Raw genomic sequence first — 13,430 nt, forward strand, 5'->3', positions numbered from 1 at the left:
AGGTGGTGCAGTGGTTAAGAATCCGCCTGCCAATGCAGGGGACACGGGTTTGATCCCTGCTCCAGGAAGATCCCACATGCCACGGAGCAACTAAGCCTGTGTGCCACAACTATTGAGCCTGTGCTTTAGAGCCCGTGAGCCACAATGATTGAGCCCATGTGCTGCAACTACTGAAGCCCACGCGCCTAGAGACTGTGCTCTGCAACAAGAGAAGCCACGGCAATGAGGAGCCTGAGCATCACAACAAAGAGTAGCCCCCACTCACCACAACTAAAAGCCCACGCACAGCAAAAAAGACCCAACACAGCCAATAAAAAATAAGTAAATAAATAAATAAATAATAAATAAATAAAATTAAAAATTCCCTATCTACAGATGCTGGGGCAGTTTGTACTTAGGTTTGGCATCTTCTCTTATGGAGCCCCTTAAATTGCTACACTCTGGCTGGCAACAAAAGTGAGAGATGCTTTCCACAGTTAGGGAAGTTACGTCTCATTTCCCAAAGATTCAAAAAAAAAAAAAAAACAGGAACAATAAAACCTATCTTGTAAGCTATACTAATCAAGGCAATATGGTACTGGCACAAAAACAGAAATATAGATCAATGGAACAGAATAGAAAGCCCAGAGATAAATGATGGTCAACTAATCTATGACAAAGGAGGCAAGGATATACAATGGAGAAAAGAGCCTCTTCAATAAGTGGTGCTGGGAAAACTGGACAGCTACATGTAAAAGAATGAAATTAGAATGCTCCCTAACACCATACACAAAAATAAACTCAAAATGGATTAAAGACCTAAATGGAAGGCCAGACACTATAAAACTCCTAGAGGAAAACAGGAAGAACACCGTTGGACATAAATCACAGCAAGATCTTTTTTGATCCACCCCCTAGAGTAATGGAAATAAAAACCAAAATAAATAAGTGGGACCTAATGAAACTTCAAAGCTTCTGCACAGCAAAGGAAACTATAAACAAGACAAAAAGACAGCCCTCAGAATGGGAGAAAATATTTGCAAATGAATCAATAGACAAAGGATTAATCTCCAAAATATATAAACAGTTCATGCAGTTCAATAGCAAAAAAACAAACAACCCAATCCAAAAATGGGCAGAAGACCTAAATAGGCATTTCTCCAAAGAAGACATACAGATGGCCAAGAGGCACATGAAAAGCTGCTAAACATCACTAATTATTAGAGAAATGCAAATCAAAACTACAATGAGGTATCACCTCACACCATTTAGAATGGGCATCATCAGAAAATCTACAAACAGTAAATGCTGGAGAGGGTGTGGAGAAAAGGGAATGCTCTTGCACTGTTGGTGGGAATGTAAATTGATATAGCCACTGTGGAGAACACTATGGATGTTTCTTGAAAAACTAAAACCAGCGTTACCATATGACCCAGCAATCCCACTACTGGACATATACCCAGAGAACACCATAATTCAAAAAGACACATGCATCTCAATGTTCATTTGTAGCACTATTTACGATAGCTAGGTCATGGAAGCAACCTAAATGTCCATCAATAGATGAATGGCTAAAGAAGGTGTGGTACATATATGCAATGGAATATTAGCTCTAAAAAACAAACTTGGGACATTTGTAGAGACATGGATGGACCTAAGACTGTCATACAGAGTGAAGTAAGTCAGAAAGAGAAAAACAAATATCGTATATTAACGCATATATGTGGAATCTAGAAAAATGGTACAGATCAACAGGTTTGCAAGGCAGAAATAGAGACACAGGTGTAGATAAGAAACATATGGAGAACAAAGCCTCGGCGGCCTCGCTTCTCTGGCTTCTCCGGGAGAGCAGGTCCAGCAGTACGCTGGCTGCCGAGCCCACCGAGGGCCCACCTGGGCGCACCTTGCTTCTCCTGGCACACCCGCTGGGTACTGTTCTCCTGGACTTTCCTCTCCACCACCGCGGCCTGCTCCTCCGACCACTCCACATTGTCCCTGGGAAGAAGCAAACGGGCAGCTTAAGGGCCTCAGGTTCCCACCGCGGGCAGGAATCAACCTGCAGCTGAGGAAACAACAAAGGAGTAACACCTATTGAGTCACTGTGTGAAGAGATCTTAAGACAGTTTGTCTGGAGGGGCAAGCTGCTCTGAACTCAGAGAGGAAGGAGACTGAATATTCGTCTACTCCAATACTTGGACATTAGTCTGAGGCTTGGACAGTCTTCTATAAACACCTCTATCACCAGGACAAGCAACCCCAAAAGCTTGGACAACCATGAGGAAACAAAGAAACACCATGCAGGCAAAGGAGCAGGAAAAAAACCCACAAGACCAAATAAATGAGGAGGAAATAGGAAAAATGCCTGAAAAAGAATTTAGAGTAATGATAGTAAAAATGATACAAAATCTCGATAACAAAATAGAGAAAGTACAAGAAACAGTTCATAAGAACTCAGAAAAACAAACAGCAATGGATAACAAAATAACTGAAATTAAAAATACTCTAGATGCTCTAACCAGCAGAATGACTGAGGCAGAAGAACGAATAAGTGAGTTGGAAGATAGAATGGGAGAAATAAACGCCACAGAGCAGGAAAAAGATAAAAAAATAAAAAGACTAGAAGACAGCCTCAGAGAACTCAGTGATAACCTTAAACGTACCAACATTCGAATTATAGGCATCCCAGAAGAAGAAGAAAACAAGAAAGGGTCTGAGAAAATATTTGAAGAGGTTCTAGTGGAAAACTTCCCCAACATGGGAAAGGAAATAATTCACCAAGTCCAAGAAGCACAGAAAGTCCCATACAGAATAAACCCAAGGAGAAATACACCAAGACACATATTAATCAAACTAACAACAATTAAACACAAAGAAAAAATATTAAAAGCAGCAAGAGAAAAGCAACAAACAACATATAAGGGAAAACCCATCAGGATAACAGCTGACCTTTCTACAGAAACTCTGCAGGCCAGAAGGGAATGGCACGATATACTGAAAGTCCTGAAAGAGAGAAACCTACAGCCAAGAATACTCTACCCAGCAAGAATCTCATTCAGATTTGAGGGAGAAATCCAAAGCTTTCCAGACAAGCAAAAGTTAAGAGAATTCAGCACCACCAAACCAGCCTAACAACAAGTGCTAAAGGAACTTCTCTAAGTAGGAAACACAAGAAAAGGAAAACACCTACAAATACAAACCCAAAACAATTCAGAAAATGGTAATTGGAACACACATGTCAATAATCACTTTAAATGTAAATGGACTAAATGCTCCAACCAAAAGACACAGACTGGCTGAATGGATACAAAAACAAGACCCTTCTATATGCTGCCTACAAGAAACCCACTTCAGACCAAGGGATACATATAGACTGAAAGTGAAGGGATGGCAAAAGATATTCCATGCAAATGGAAGTCAAAAGAAAGCCGGAGTAGCAATACTCATATCAGACAAATTAGACTTGAAAGTAAAGACTATTAAAAGAGACAAGGAAGGGCACTACATAATGATCAAGGGATCATCCAAGAAGAACATATCACAATGGTAAATGTCTATGCCCCCAATATAGCAGCACCTCAATACATAAGGCAAATGCTAACAGCTATAAAAGGGGACATCGACAGTAACACAATTATAGTGGGAGACTTGAACAACCCACTTACATCAATGGACAGATCATCCAAACAGAAAATAAATAAAGACACACAAGCTTTAAATGACACATTAGACCATCTCGACTTAATTGATATTTATAGGACATTCCATCCAAAAACGACAGACTACACTTTCTTCTCAAGTGCACACGGAACATTTTCCAGGATAGATCACATCTTGGGTCACAAATCAAACCTCAGCAAATTCAAGAAAATTGAAATCATATCAAGCATCTTCTCAGACCACAACGCCATGAGACTAGATATCAATTACAGGAAAAAAACTGCAAAAAAGACAAACACATGGAGGCTAAACAATTCACTCTTAAACAACCAAGGAATCACTACAGAAATCAAAGAGGAAATCAAAAAATATCTAGAAACAAATGACAACGAAAACACAACAACCCAAAACCTATGGGACGCAGCAAAAGCAGTTCTAAGAGGGAAGTTTATAGCAATACAGTCCTACCTTAAGAAACAAGAAAATGATCGAATAAACAACCTAACCTTACACCTCAAACAACTAGAGAAAGAAGAACAAAGAAACCCCAAAGTGAGCAGAAGGAAAGAAATCATAAAGATCAGAGCAGAAATAAATGAAAAAGAAAGGAAAGAAACCATAAGAAAAATAAATAAAACTAAAAGCTGGTTCTTTGAGAAGATTAACAAAATTGATAAACCATTAGCCAGACTCATCAAGAAAAAAAGGGAGACGATGCAAATCAACAGAATTAGAAATGAAAAAGGAGAAGTCACAACGGACACCTCAGAAATACAAAACATCATGAGAGACTACTACAAGCAACTATATGCCAATCAATTGGATAACCTGGAAGAAATGGATACATTCTTAGAAAAATACAATCTTCTAAGACTGAACCAGGAAGAAATAAAAACCATGAACAGAGCAATCACAAGTACAGAAATTGAGGCAGTGATTAAAAATCTCCCAACACACAAAAGCCCAGGACCAGATGGATTCACAGGTGAATTCTATCAAACATTTCGAGAAGAGTTAACACCTATCCTTCTCAAACTCTTCCAAAATATTGCAGAAGGCAGAGCACTCCCAAACTCATTCTACGAGGCTACCATCACCCTGATACCAAAACCAGGCAAAGATGTCACAAAAAAAGAAAACTACAGACCAATATCACTGATGAATATAGATGCAAAAATCCTCAACAAAATACTAGCTAACAGACTGCAACAGCACATTAAAAAAATCATACACCACGATCAAGTGGGGTTTATCCCTGGGATGCAAGGATTCTTCAATATACGCAAATCAATCAACGTGATACATCATATCAACAAATTGAAGGATAAAAACCATATGATCATCTCAACAGATGCAGAAAAAGCTTTTGACAAAGTTCAACATCCATTTATGATAAAAGCTCTCCAGAAAATGGGCATAGAAGGAAATTACCTCAACATCATAAAAGCCATATATGACAAACCAAAAGCCAACATTGTTCTCAATGGAGAAAAACTGGAAGAATTCCCTCTAAGAACAGGATCAAGACAAGGGTGTCCACTCTCACCACTGTTATTCAACATAGTTTTGGAAGTGTTAGCCACAGCAATCAGAGAAGAAAAAGAAATTAAAGGAATCCAAACTGGAAAAGAAGAAGTAAAATTATCACTCTTTGCAGATGACATGATACTATATATCGAAAACCCTAAAGACTCTACCAGAAAACTGCTAGCACTCATTGATGAGTTTAGTAAAGTAGCAGGATACAAAATTAATGCACAGAAATCTCTTGCATTCCTATACACTAACAACGGAAGAGCAGAAAGAGAAATGAAGGAAACTCTCCCATTCACCATTGCAACAAAAAGAATCAAATACCTAGGAATAAACCTGCCTAAGGAGGCAAAAGATCTGTATGCAGAAAACTATAAGACATTGATGAAAGAAATCAAAGACGACACAAACAGATGGAGGGACATACCATGTTCCTGGATTGGAAGAATCAACATCGTGAAAATGTCTGTACTACCCAAAGCAATTTACAGATTTAATGCAATCCCGATCAGATTACCAATGGCATTTTTCACAGAACTAGAGCAAGAAATCTTACGATTTGTATGGAAACGCAAAAGACCCCGAATAGCCAAAGCAATCTTGAGAAGGAAAAATGGAGTAGGTGGAATCAGGCTTCCTGACTTCAAACTATACTACAAGGCCATAGTGATCAAGACAGTATGGTACTGGCACAAAAATAGAAAGGAAGATCAATGGAATAGAATAGAGAACTCAGAAGTAAGCCCAAACACATATGGGCACCTTATCTTTGACAAAGGAGGCACGAGTATACAATGGAAAAAAGACAGCCTCTTCAATAAGTGGTGCTGGGAAAATTGGACAGCAACATGTAAAAGAATGAAATTAGAACACTTCCTAACACCATACACAAAAAGAAACTCCAAATGGATTAAAGACCTACATGTTAGGCCAGACACTATAAAACTCCTAGAGGAAAACATAGGCAGAACACTCTTTGACATACATCAAAGCAACATCCTTTTTGACCCACCTCCTAGAATCATGGAAATAAAATCAAGAATAAATGAATGGGACCTCATGAAACTTAAAAGCTTTTGCACAGCAAAAGAAACCATAAACAAGACTAGAAGGCAACCCTCAGAATGGGAAAAAATAATTGCCTATGAAACAACGGACAAAGGATTAACCTCCAAAATATACAAGCAGCTCAGGCAGCTTCATACCAAAAAAGCAAATAACCCAATCCACAAATGGGCAGAAGACCTAAATAGACATTTCTCCAAAGAAGACATACAGATGGCCAACAAACATATGAAAAGATGCTCAACATCACTAATCATCAGAGAAATGCAAGTCAAAGCCACAATGAGGTATCACCTCACACCAATCAGAATGGCCATCATCACAAAGTCTGGAAACAACAAATGTTGGAGAGGGTGTGGAGAAAAGGGAACTCTCCTGCACTGTTGGTGGGAATGTAAGTTGGTACAGCCACTATGGAAAACAATTTGGAGGTTCCTTAAAAAACTACAAATAGAACTACCATATGATCCAGTCACCCCACTCCTGGGCATATGCCCAAAGAAAACCATAATCCCAAAGGAAACTTGTACCATAATGTTTATTGCAGCACTCTTTACAATAGCCAGGACATGGAAGCAACCTAAATGCCCATCAACAAATGAATGGATACAGAAGATGTGGCATATATATACAATGGAATATTACTCAGCTATAAAAAGGGATGAGATGGAGCTATATGTAATGAGGTGGATAGAACTACAATCTGTCATACATAGTGAAGTAAGTCATAAAGAGAAGGACAAATATTGTATGCTAACTCACATATACGGAATCTAAAAATGGTACTGATGAACTCAGTGACAAGAACAAGGAAGCAGATACAGAGAATGGACTGGAGAACTCGAGGTATGGGAGGGGGCGGGGGGTGAAGGGGAAACTGAGAAGAAGCGAGAGAGTAGCACAGACATATATATACTACCAACTGTAAAATAGTCAGTGGGAAGTTGTTGTATAGCGGGGGGAGTCCAACTCGAGGATGGAGGATGCCTTGGAGGACTGGGGCAGGGAGGGTGGGGGGGACTCGAGGGGGGGGGCGTCAGGGAAGGGGGGGAATATGGGGATATGTGTGTAGAAACGGTTGATTGAACCTGGTGTACCCCCCAAAAAATAAAATAAAAAAAAAAAAAAAAAAAGAAACATATGGATACCTAGAGGGGAAAGCAGGGGTAGTGATGGTTGGGGTGGGATGAATTGGGAGATTGGGATTGCCATATATACATTTCTAATAAGAAAAAAAATCAAATTGTGCAGTTTAAATCTATGTAGTTTATTGTATGTCAATTATATCCCAAAAGGTCTTAAAGAAAAATAAATAAATAAATAAATAAATAAATAAATAAATAAATAAATAAAACTATCGCATAAAGTTCATGATATTTAAATTCGAAAATGAATCTGAAATGCATACCTCAGTGCCTGACACATGGTAAGCTCAATAAATACCAGCTTCCATTTTCTAGTAAAACCTACTTTTCCTTTAATGTCCAGGTCTGTGACCTGTTACTGTTTGTTCTTTTCTCCACATCAGTTCAATGAGGGAAACTTCTAGGAAATTTACTTAATCATTTATTTTCCTGGAGACAGTCAGTATTTTACTCTATCCTCTTGGGTCATATACCCCTAGCTACACTGATGCACTCAGGATGCTGAAAGGACACGGATGGAACACTCAGATGAGGTTTTATGTCCATTTCCCTAATAAATAATAATATTGAGATTTTTGTATATTTATTAGCTCTTGGATATCATTTTTCAGAAGTGAATCTTCAAGATTTTGTCATCCTTCTTAACTATTTCTTTTCATGTTGTTTGTACGAGCTTTTAACATATCCTACATTTGAGTCCTTTTCCAAAAATATGCATCGCAAATATAGTTACCAGTCTCTGCACTGATTTTCCAACCTCTTAGCAGTGATTTTTAACAAAGGCAATTTAAAAATATAATGTCATGTTCATAAGAAGCTAGCTTGGAAGTTTTATTTGTTTGTTTTCTTTAGTAATTTTAGAAATACTTTCCCTTGGTGACTACTATTGCTTTTGATAAGAAGACAGGTATCATTCTAATGATGTTCCCCAGAACACAATATATCAGTATTTCCTGGGTATTGGAAAGATTATTTCTACTTACATAGACCCTTGGTCAATGCCTTGCAAACTTCTGCCAAAACCGCAGAGTGGACTGGCAGAATTCCTCTTTCATCTTTATGGCATTCTACAATCGCATTGCTCCTGAATAAGGAGCTTATTTTGTAAGCAGTGAGAGAAGTTGCTTGCTATGAGCAAAGAGGTTATGGAATGGGTAGTGGAAGGGGTAGTTATAAATACCAGCCACAATCATGTGGTCATTTGCAGAAACAAGAACTATAACAGTCATGATAATTTCTTTTTCATTTTGATATAAACATATTTATGTATACATTAATCAATTAAATGCCACTCTCCCATTTGCCATCATGTGGAAACATAAAATGTGCTAATATAAGTTAATCTTATATCTTATTGTATCTCAGTAGTGAAGATACAGGATTCGAAGGGAGAGTGTGACTCAGCTAGAAGAGGGAAGGAACATCGCCCCAAAATGGATAAATGAACTTGGTATACTCTTTGCAGGAGAGAGGTACCTTGGTTTTGGTTGAATGGGGAATAGCTGCACCATGTTAGCAGGAAGCATAGTTTTGCTATTGTCTTTATTTGAAAGCTGTGTTGTTAAAAGAAGTCTAGATGCATGGCTGTTTAACAAGAAGTGTACTTAGTAGCTTTGTAGCATCTCAAATTAACTGTCTGGAAATCTACTTCACAGAATTTGCTTCCCTGTACTGTTCTGGGTTAGGGTTGGCCATTAAAAAGATTTGTGCAAGATTTAGAAGGTAGTTGTCCTGAAGTAGCCATATTTTTTATGTTCTGCTGGTTGGTGCAGGACTCCAGGCACTGTGACAACTCACATATGTTGTTGTTGACCAGCTAGCTCATCTTATTGTTGACTCACAACTCCTCTACCTCCCACCAGATCTCCTCCTCACCTTGTCTTTGTCTTGGACCAGGTATGCATGTAGCATGATGGCAAATGAAAGCCATGTATCTTGAAGGTCACCCGCTACTGTGAGAGTGAAGGAGGTTAGAGACAACAGGTTTTAGTGTGTCTTTGTGGGTCCCAATTATCCTCATAGATCTAGTATGTCCTTACATGTCACAGTTTGTCCATGCTTTTGTCCACATCCAACTTTCCTCCACAAATGTGACTCTAGTTGACTGACAGTAAATTCAGGCTCAATACCAGATATAGAGATAACAGCTTTGTATAGACTCCTCCACCAGCTCCAGCCATTGCCTGAGTTCTAATCCTTATAATCAATTTCTTATTGTACATCACTGATAGTTCTGCTTCTTGATTGTACCCTAACTGACACAAAGCCTAAGAAGAAAAGACTAAGGAAATGATTTTCATGACAATTCCAGATAACTAGACCCAGGTTTGTGATGTAACGTCTTTAGGTGAAGCCATCACTTTGAATTATTATGGAGCAAGCATTCAACTTTAGACAAACTTACATGTGTTTTGTATGATTGACTTAAAGTCAACAAATCAAGACTGAGAATTTATTAGTAGACAGTCACTTGAGACATCTGTTCCCAAGTGACTTAGAAGGAGATTTTATTTAGAATTAAATCTTCTGATCCTGACCACAGATGAAGCAACCACAGGACTACCATTTCTTGTCTGGGGTCTGCAGGTGTGCCTCTCAGCTGGGCTCCTGCAACAGGGGGTCTCTCTCTGTTATTGAGATCTGGGGTTTTTGTTCAGCTTTTCCTATTACTTCAAGCACTGTGAGCTCCCTGAGAGCACAGAAGTACTTTGCAGAATCTTCCAATTGTAAGGCTGAAATTGTGAGGCTGATGGATTTATCTGCTTTCCGGAAGTTTACAGAGTAACGGCCATCCCTTGCATTATGTGGGCTATTAGATTCTTGACGAATAAGGAAAGTCATCTCTCCACTGGGAGACTGCTTATACCAAAAAAGATAGTACACGGTCCATCTTGTTTCATACTGACAGTTCAAGGTAATTGCTTCCCCCAGTTGGCGGGATATGGCTGTCTGGACTTGAGTCACCTTCTGGGCCACACAGGATCCTGTGGGAAAAATCAGAAAACAGAGATGAAGTTGTAAATAAAATAGTGTAGGATATAGACTAATTTAGGACTGAAAGACAAACCAAATTGAAATCATAAGATGCATGTTTTTCTCCAATCCTCCTTCCCTCCCCAAGTCCATGTGAAGTTCCATATGCCTATGTGCAGTCCTTTCACCCTGAACATTGCTACCCATGATTGGAAGCATCCTTACCAGAGAAGGTGAAGGCCAGGAACACCCAGAGCAGGCTGGAGAGCGGCATGAGTCATGGATTCCCCTGCACAAATGTGCTTATTTCTGCCTCAAGCTGAGAGCTCAGTGTGTTTGAGGGCCTGACAGCACATATACATAGTACCTGGGTTCCTGTGTGACCACCCCCATCCAAACAGGAAGTAGGGCTTGCTATGTTCATAGACCACGTGGTCTGTGCACAGATGGGATAAAAATGTCTAAAAAACCTTTCTTTTTCTACTTTTCTTTCCCTGGTTTTTAAGTCAGGTAGGTCCTGAAATGGGGCATGGAAAAAGGAATTCTTATTAAAGTTTGAGCTGAGGGGAACTGAAGATTATATAAGTTGACACACATTGGTAATTATTCAGCAGAATAATTTTGCCAGCCCATTTAAAATAGAATTTAGTTAGCCCATTTAAAATAGAATTTAGTATAGGCTATGAACCTTTCTTGTAATCTACTTACTGGTCATTCACTTAGCCTATAGTTAAATTTCTTCATCCATTATCTAATGTCTCCTTTTTTTAAAATAACTTTTATTGAGATATAATTGACATACAATAAACTGCAAATATTTAAAATGTACTATTTGATATTTTTTTTCTTATTAGTAGTGTGTATATGGCAATCTCAATCTCCCAGTTCATCCCACCCCAACCCTCCCCCCACGTCCTCCCCCAGCATTTTCCCCTATTGGTGTCCATATGTTTGTTCTCTACATCTGCTTAATGACTCTTTTTTAAAACTCACAGATTTTCAGCTTTCTTGGTGAAAGGCAATGTTATCCAAAATTATTAATGTATATCTTTTTTTTACCCTAGGGCTGGACTTAGGTTTTTCTATGTATAAATTACTTAATATGAAATGATAAAACATCAGTTCTTCTGGCTTTCAGAATCTATTCAGTTGTATACTTTTTTGTGAAGTTGTAACAGGAATAAAACATCATTCTTTTGAAATCTGACATTGAATCTTATTTATTATACTTCGAAGAGGATCAGGATATTCAGTCCTGCTGCCTCCACAAGTAGAATTTTACTTATTAGATCATGTGTCCCAGAATTGTCCTCATGTCACATTTTCTGTCCCATTGGTCCAAATTGTTCAGTTTCCCTTGTTAGTGGCTCATTATTTTCCTCTTTGTAAAATAAAGTCAGCAGAGGCATGCCAGATCTTTCTGTGATACAATGCACTCCTACAAAAAGTGAAATCTACAGGCTGCAGACACTTAGTAAAGGTCTATACCACAGAAGTTGGTGACTGAAGTTTTCTGTACTGTTACATGTTCATGTGGAATGTAGCTGTCAATCTTCTATTTGGTTTCATTGTTTTAATGGATGAATTAAGATAAAAGAACCAAAGGCAAATAGACAACTAGAAAAGAAAGTACAGACAAGGTCTAAAACGGCCAGTCCTTTGATTTTAGGGCAAAATAACGCATTAATGAGTGATGCAGGGAGGAGAGTTTTTATTTAGTTGAGACATCTACTCCTCTGTCCATTTCACCTCTGAATGCTGACAGGCAGCTGATGCCCTGGTTTGCAATTATTTGTAATTAAGCAGAGGACACCATGAATGCCCACAACTGCCTGGGGAGCAGCATAATGGCAGGATTTCCCCCTAGTTGAAATGGTCCTGCTCTGAGTTCCTGATAGTAAAGGTGCAAGGTCCTTCAGCTGCATTACAGCAGCTGCCTCTGAAGTGTAGTTTCTGGCTGAATCAATCTGAATGTGTATGACACCCAGGTTGAGAGATTTGGCCTGTCCTAAACATTGTTCTCCCTTTCCTTGTGATTTAATGAGAAATGATTATATCTGGTGCAGGACAGGCCAAAGCTCAATATTGAGGGATATATGGGAAGGAAATTTATTACTTAAAATTTCCAAATTCAGTTAATTAATCTGTGATGAAATCTGAGGGGCTTATCTGAAACAAATTCATTATGAATCATGCTGTGATTGAAAATATTCATTCATGTTCTGATTGTTCTCTTGCCTCCAATTTCAATTCTAAGCTGAAATATACTCACTGATTCTTGGCTTCCTTACAAAAGCCCAACAAGAAGCCATCTCCGCCTTTCCTTCCTATTTACCCTCCAGATCACGGGAACTGGTAACTTCACAGCAGCAAATACTGCTCAGACAAATAACAAAATAGGCTTCTGACTTCTGTGATCTCTCCAGTTGTGTATTGGAATACCAAATGGTAAAGGCAGTAAAATCATATTAATTTATGGTGTAACTCTAGGCTTAACTTATCAGAAGTTCTGGGCAGTAAGAATCCGTGGGTCCTCTAAATCTAAATATTTGACCATATCGTTGTCATGCGTGAACATATATTGTTTGGTGCAATTCTACAATTCTTATTATAGTTTTCACAAGGACAAAACTTCTCCTAAAGTACTGTTTAATCAGCGAAATTATTAAAAACTTTTCACAGTGTAGATATTTTCCAAAATAAAAATATTTCCTTCTCTTGACATTGAAGGAAAGAAGATTCTTTTCCATTTCATTCTGAAATTTCATTTAGGAAGTTGTTTATGCAAAATTATCAATTTTCAAACACTTTAATTTTGTTTTAGCACCTTATATAGAAACCCCAGTAAGAATAATTGAGTTATCCTATGGTAGATTGTCTTCAGTCTCTCCTTGATTCCTTTATAGGAATCCCAAGCTCACTTATGAGGGCACAGAATCACTACTGAGGTTTCCTAGTGCCTCCCTTTTCCATCCTTGATGGCTGTTTCCTGATGCTGACCATGCACTCCAATCTGGGCACTATATCCTATTTTAATCTTGCATATTCATTCCAGTGAAAGCTACTCTATTCAGATAT

The 13,430-nt window shown here is 38.5% G+C and overlaps 1 gene segment (V, D, J or C); it reads right to left on the reverse strand.

The window, feature by feature from the left end:
* Nucleotides 1-9,974: 9,974 nt before the first annotated feature.
* LOC130844584 (T cell receptor delta variable 1-like) lies at nt 9,975-10,655 on the reverse strand. The segment is given in 2 exon segments: nt 9,975-10,363; nt 10,578-10,655. Coding segments are annotated over 2 exon segments (438 nt in total).
* Nucleotides 10,656-13,430: the final 2,775 nt, after the last annotated feature.

Source organism: Hippopotamus amphibius, chromosome 2 (genome assembly GCF_030028045.1).
Source record: "Hippopotamus amphibius kiboko isolate mHipAmp2 chromosome 2, mHipAmp2.hap2, whole genome shotgun sequence".
NCBI lineage: Eukaryota > Metazoa > Chordata > Mammalia > Artiodactyla > Hippopotamidae > Hippopotamus > Hippopotamus amphibius.